General features: G+C 31.0%; 3 protein-coding genes across 5 annotated transcripts in view; 1 reads left to right on the top strand and 2 right to left on the bottom strand.

Annotated features, from left to right (window-relative positions):
- The window catches only part of LOC108695037, a 2,902-nt gene extending 1,124 nt beyond the window's left edge, over positions 1-1,778 (bottom strand). The window contains exons 1-4 of one of the 3 annotated variants that reach the window (XM_018204768.1): positions 1,391-1,778; positions 895-1,060; positions 367-813; positions 98-232 (exon numbers count right to left, since the gene is read on the bottom strand). In XM_018204768.1, coding sequence (XP_018060257.1) covers positions 191-232; positions 367-813; positions 895-1,056 — 651 coding nt within the window. In that variant the 5' untranslated portion in view covers positions 1,057-1,060; positions 1,391-1,778 and the 3' untranslated portion in view covers positions 98-190. Of the gene's footprint in view, positions 1-97; positions 233-366; positions 814-894; positions 1,165-1,390 lie in introns of those variants that run through there. The other 2 variants (XM_018204784.1, XM_018204776.1) reach the window with 2 other exon arrangements.
- Positions 1,779-1,865: 87 nt separating this feature from the next.
- Positions 1,866-3,197, bottom strand: LOC108687000 (dimethyladenosine transferase 2, mitochondrial). The gene is made up of 4 exons (XM_018192601.1): positions 3,096-3,197; positions 2,550-2,963; positions 2,167-2,474; positions 1,866-2,067 (listed from the first exon to the last, which is right to left on the bottom strand). Exons 1-4 carry the CDS (start codon positions 3,195-3,197, stop codon positions 1,866-1,868), a joined length of 1,026 nt encoding a protein of 341 aa, XP_018048090.1.
- A 622-nt stretch (positions 3,198-3,819) lies between these two features.
- Positions 3,820-5,554, top strand: LOC108695021 (3'(2'),5'-bisphosphate nucleotidase 1). The gene is made up of 5 exons (XM_018204743.1): positions 3,820-3,847; positions 3,921-4,353; positions 4,504-4,729; positions 4,805-4,889; positions 5,262-5,554. The coding sequence occupies exons 2-5, from the start codon at positions 3,996-3,998 to the stop codon at positions 5,517-5,519; spliced, it is 927 nt and encodes a 308-aa protein (XP_018060232.1). The 5' UTR covers positions 3,820-3,847; positions 3,921-3,995; the 3' UTR covers positions 5,520-5,554.
- Positions 5,555-5,701: the final 147 nt, after the last annotated feature.

Genomic DNA, 5,701 nt, shown 5'->3' with positions numbered 1-5,701 from the left:
TATATATATATTTATTTTTATATATGCACGTGTTATAATAGACCATCAGATTATTAAAATTACAAATATAAAATAAGGTACTTGTTATTGATGCCTACATTTTGTTATTTAATGCTCTTTAAGTCTGTCTATTATAAAGATCGCGTGTAATTTTGTATATAAGTTACAATACAAAATACATTTATCGATATTATTCTGATACAGACCGACGTACTCTATTATAACGTTTAACCTGAAAAATGGAATATATATGACATTGCAACATTTCTCATGAAATATATATAAGTTGAATTATGTAAAATATATATAAGGCATCGAAATAGAGAGTATGTGACAAACTGAATTACAATACTTATGTATTCATACTTTTTTGCATACTCCGAGTGTGCTTCTACGACTACCTGGTGGACATGTCCTTGAGGGAGCGTCGATTATTATGAAAGGTGCAATACTTGTTTCTACACATTCCAATTGGAAGGTAGTTTCATTCACACCTATTACCCCGTCAGGCGCACATGGGCCGCCTATTGTTCGAAGAGGATAGCATGTGCCATTGAATGGAACCTCGCCATCTTTCAAGCAAGGATTCTCCATGCAACGAGGGACCGCATCATCTTCAGGAAGAACAACATAATTCTTGGGTGGACAAGGACCTTGTCTATAGGCTTCATAACAGGAATTGTTCAACGGGAAATATAAGAATCGAGGTCTACAATCGCACACCCAAGCATCCTTCGCACTGTCGCCTGGATAGAGAAGCATGTCTTTTGGGCAACGCCCTGGTATTGATATGGGTATACGGTCATCTATTACCTGCGAAGATGTTTGTGTAAAGAAAAATAGCTTTTTATATAATTATATTATATATTTTATATAATTTTATATTAATATTACCGTGGAGTTGCCACCACTGACGTGAGACGTCTCCTCATCAATTGGAAATGCTAAATCTTGGCTCCATGTCACATGGTTACATACGAAAAATATAAAACCGACATACAAATACATCATCTTGATGATATTGAACAAGATTGTATCGCTGAGAAAATTGTACATATATCTACAAATGTTAAGTAAATGGAGAAAATAGAAAATATTTTTTACTATACAAAAATCAATTAAAGCCAGAATGCAAAGAGAATAAATATTACTAATAACTGATCAAATCACGACAAGACAGTAAAAATCAAAATGTTTCCATCTTCAAACATTTCCTTTTCACTGGCAAACTAAAAGATGGAGATATCAATAAGATAGATATATATCGTACTCTATATATCGTACTCTAAAAAAAAAGCTGTTCTGAATAATTATTAGCGATCTAATTATACACTAACTGCATTCTAATTCAGATTGATACTTTCAATATTAAAATGAATAAATTTCTTACAATTCTTAGCAATACGCTGTTCCTTCCTGACAAAAAAAGAATAAAATAGAAATATCACATAAATATTGATAACAACCAAAGATTGTGAATTTGACAAAGATATTCTAAGATTCTCTCGAACGCATACGCGCAATTACTGAGCGATGTAACGGCAACTGATATTTCAAGGCTAACTGTGACATAAAAGAAAATGAAAGAGTATACTGACCAGAGTGATAATCTTTCTCACTAATACATTTACAAGTTCTTACATACGCATAAGAATAATCTGAGAAAGCTATTTACATATGTATATAGGAATTGAAGAGGAGAGAAGGAATTTCCAAGAAAATATGATTTATAATTATAATCTGAGATTATTAAATTGCTCACGATAAAATAGTAAAGAGGAAAGCTAAAATTTTCTGGAATATTTAAAAATGTTAAAAGATGATTTTTTTTACAATTATATATTTATAAGAAATATGCTACAGGATTATTCATTAAGAAATTCGAATTCGTTATGTGCACCTACAGAATCTTTCATATAATCTATGAAATGGCTCTCTTTGTAGTCTGGCCAGGATTTAAATTCTTTAAAGAGTTCCAGAATTTGTGTTGGCGTCAAGTCTCCAAATTGGGTATATATCGTGTAATCTTTGGCTATAAGTTTAATTCCACAGTCTGGTACCCATTTTCTAGAGGCAAAACAATATATAATTGTAGAGGAAAATGTATTAAAAATTCTCTAAAACAAACAATATTTAACAGAAATCTTACAGTTTTTTCATACTTACTCCAATGCAGGTATCACTCTAGTACAACGTTTCTGCATGTGATGTCTCACAAAATAGGAAAATGTTATCCAATCTTTTGGCGATAGTTGTGCATAAATATCAGCTTTGGGCTCAAGTTTTACCACATACAGCTGCTCGTAATTTTGTTTTGCCGATAAAACAGATGAATTACGTTTATGTTGTTTCTTTTTTGGCCAAGGTATAAAAGCTTTCCTGCTCAATGTTCCCAGGAGTTCATAATTAAACATTAATTTGAATATCACCTTTGTATAGGTATATATATTTAAACTAGTACAAATATTATATTTCTAAAACATATTAAAATCAAATATTAGCGTGATTTTATTAGTATACTCCTTAAAAAAAAGAACTTATATACTAACATTCCACACAGATGGAAGTATTGCGATGTAGAAAACAGGTCTTCCATAAAACATAAAACCATTGCGAAAAATTAAATTATGTATAATAAAGGTAAATAAATAAATATTATCACATGCACCTATTATTTGCATGTAAGTTTCATCTTCCCAATTTTTGCTCTCTATCGCTTTAAAATTATCTTGATATTTCTTAGTAGTTTTTTCATCGTGAATCGTTCTTATTATTCCAAAGAGATTAGAACATTTAGAAGAGATCAGTTTGAGTTTTCCAGGATATTTTGTACAGATTATTTCCAGTATCTTATGCAATCTTAAATTACCTTCATACAAGTGAATTAATGGTACTCCAGCTTTCAATAATTCTCTTGTCAATACGCCCAAACCAGGATTCAATTCAGCAACGTAACACATATTCTTCAAAAGGTCATTTTTTATTAAAGAAACAAATTTTGCAGCAGTATCTTTATCAATCAGATGTAATATATTTGTATTCGCTTTTTTAAATAACATTTTTTTATCTCCCAATAATTGAATGATATCACTTACGTCTGGATTAACTTTTTGTATATAATTAATAATGTCCAAAATCTCTTTATCATGTAGTATAGATTTTTCGATATATTCCATTACTTTGTTTTTCTTTTTCATTTTCGATAATTCTGTTTCAATCAGTTCCTTCGTCTTTTGAATATTTTCTTTCTGTTGTTTAGATAAATTACCATTGGTCAATGTTGAACAATATACATTTATGATATGTCTAGTCCTTTTTGATAACCAAGAAGTTATATTGCAGATAAAAAACTTTTGTGTGTGTAACATTTTTATATTTGATCTAGATAAAATAAAAACAGAGTAATCTTAAAGAACAGTGTTCAAATACAATACTTTAAATTTATAAATTTTTCTCCGTTTAAGTAAAACTTTTCATATAATCTTACCAAAGTTTTTAGCAAATTGATAGATTTCTTCCAACAGTTTGTTTCCTTTAATCAATTGTCATACACAACATGCCTCTACACGTGTATCATCACGCACCTATCATAAGCTGTCACAAGTAAACCTAACTTGACTATATCTAACCTAGTCTTACTTTTTATGCATTATATATGGTACGCGATATTTTCTCTTTGTACCTAAAGCAATCGTAGATTGCATAAATGACTATAAATGTATATACTATGCGCAATTGGCATAAAATAAATAAATATGCTATAAATTTTAAGCAGTACTTACATATTATATTTCTTGTACATTTATTCTACATTATCTACGCGCGCGCGCGTGTGTGTGTGTGTGATGTGTGTACATACACATAATATATATATATGGCTTTTACAAATATGAAACATACATCTTACATATTATTTTTAGATTTCTCAGAAACGAAGATAACTTATCGGTAATATTAATATCATTGTCATTATCATCTCTACAAGGATTCCAAAAATGGCTCAAAGTGCTGCTTTGCTGACACGCATAGTGGCATCTTCTGTATCAGCCACGATACAAGCCGGTAAAATAATCCGAGATGTTTTAAGCAAAGGTGGATTAAATATTGTGGAAAAAGGCAAGAATGATCTGCAAACGGAGGCAGATCGTTGTGCTCAACGATGTATTATAACTTCGCTCAGTCGTCAGTTTCCAAATATTACGATTATCGGTGAGGAAGAACCATCTAACTGTGAGATACCACCAGAATGGATCATCACAGAAGCAGATCAAGAAGTGTTGCAATTAAAATTACCGGCTCACTTAGAGGATGTTAATCCTAAAGATGTGTGCATCTGGGTAGATCCTCTAGATGGTATTGATATCTTAATTTGACAATAAAAAAATTCTGCATGATAAATAAGACATGTTTGCACTTTTAATTTGTTTTAAATATATATCGTTGTATACTATAAATATTTCGAAACATCAATTTATAATTGTTATAAAAGAATTTGCATTATAGGTACAGCGGAGTACACTCAGGGATTAGTGGAACATGTTACAGTATTAGTTGGTGTGGCAATCGGTGAAACAGCAATTGGAGGTGTCATACATCAACCTTATTATAAGAAAGAAAATGACATGTATATTGAAAACGGTCGTACATTATGGGGTATTAATGGCGCAGGATTCGGAGGATTTACACTGAAATTGCCTCCAGAGGGGAAGAGAATAATCACAACTACTCGGTACTTAGCGAACAATTTTAATATTTATATTTTAATATTGTACTATATTGAATATATCATATTGTCTGTTTTCAGTTCGCATTCTGATAGTATTGTCCAAAGCGCCATAAAATCGTTGGATCCTGATGAAGTGATATGCGTCGGCGGTGCTGGACATAAGGTAATAACAAGAACGATTGTTCGTGATTTTCGCTGATACACGCTCTTCGAAATTATTATTCAAAAACATATTCTTAATTAAATAATTCAAATAAGATAAAATTGAGCTCTCGAGATAATTAATAATTATAATTATAAATTATTGTCAGGTGATTGAGAGCAGAATTGTGACAGAATTATTCGAGCGTTATATATAAAAATTGTATTTCATAGATCTTACATGTATTAATACAAAATCGAACGTTTATATTTTTATGTATAACGCTCGAATAACTGTGTCACAATTCTGCTCTCAATCGCCTAACAGTAATTTATAATTATACTTATTAATATTCTTAATCTTCAAATTGAGATATTGTGTGTCTGTTCGCAGGTAGTTCTTCTGTTGGAAGGAAAAGCTCACGCGTACGTATTTGCCAGTCGTGGATGCAAAAGATGGGACACCTGTGCGCCCGAAGCTGTACTTCATGCAATCGGTGGTGTTTTAACTGATCTGCATGGTAATCGCTACCCTTATAATCAAGAAACGATGCATGTAAATATGAGAGGCATATTGGCCACTGCTCCTGGTCAGTCACATCAGTGGTATTTAAGTCGAATACCTGATGAAGTAAAACAAAAATTACAATAGATGATCTTTGTTCATTTTTAAATTGGTGTCATCCAACTGAATAACTTATTTAAATACAGAAACCTTGGATAGCATTGTTTAATCATGCTGTATCTTTTAAAAATGTTATTAATTATCTTACGGGTGCAATATTAACATTCCATAGAAAAGTTTCTAATTTTATATATATTTTTTGATATATA

The sequence above is a fragment of the Atta colombica genome, unplaced genomic scaffold, assembly GCF_001594045.1.
Source record: "Atta colombica isolate Treedump-2 unplaced genomic scaffold, Acol1.0 scaffold1, whole genome shotgun sequence".
Taxonomy (NCBI): domain Eukaryota; kingdom Metazoa; phylum Arthropoda; class Insecta; order Hymenoptera; family Formicidae; genus Atta; species Atta colombica.
Note: the sequence above shows the minus strand (reverse complement) of the source record. Positions and strands in the feature narration are given on the sequence as shown.

Coding starts and splice junctions, on each gene's coding strand:
- LOC108687000 (XM_018192601.1), bottom strand. CDS start 3,197: ATGAAAAAGAAAAACAAAGTAATGGAATATATCGAAAAATCTATACTA. Junction 2,475..2,549: donor TACTTCCATCTGTGTGGAAT/GTTAGTATATAA, acceptor AATATGTTTTAG/AAATATAATATTTGTACTAG. Junction 2,068..2,166: donor AGAGTGATACCTGCATTGGA/GTAAGTATGAAA, acceptor TTTTGCCTCTAG/AAAATGGGTACCAGACTGTG.
- LOC108695021 (XM_018204743.1), top strand. CDS start 3,996: ATGGCTCAAAGTGCTGCTTTGCTGACACGCATAGTGGCATCTTCTGTA. Junction 4,730..4,804: donor AGAATAATCACAACTACTCG/GTACTTAGCGAA, acceptor GTCTGTTTTCAG/TTCGCATTCTGATAGTATTG. Junction 4,890..5,261: donor TCGGCGGTGCTGGACATAAG/GTAATAACAAGA, acceptor GTCTGTTCGCAG/GTAGTTCTTCTGTTGGAAGG.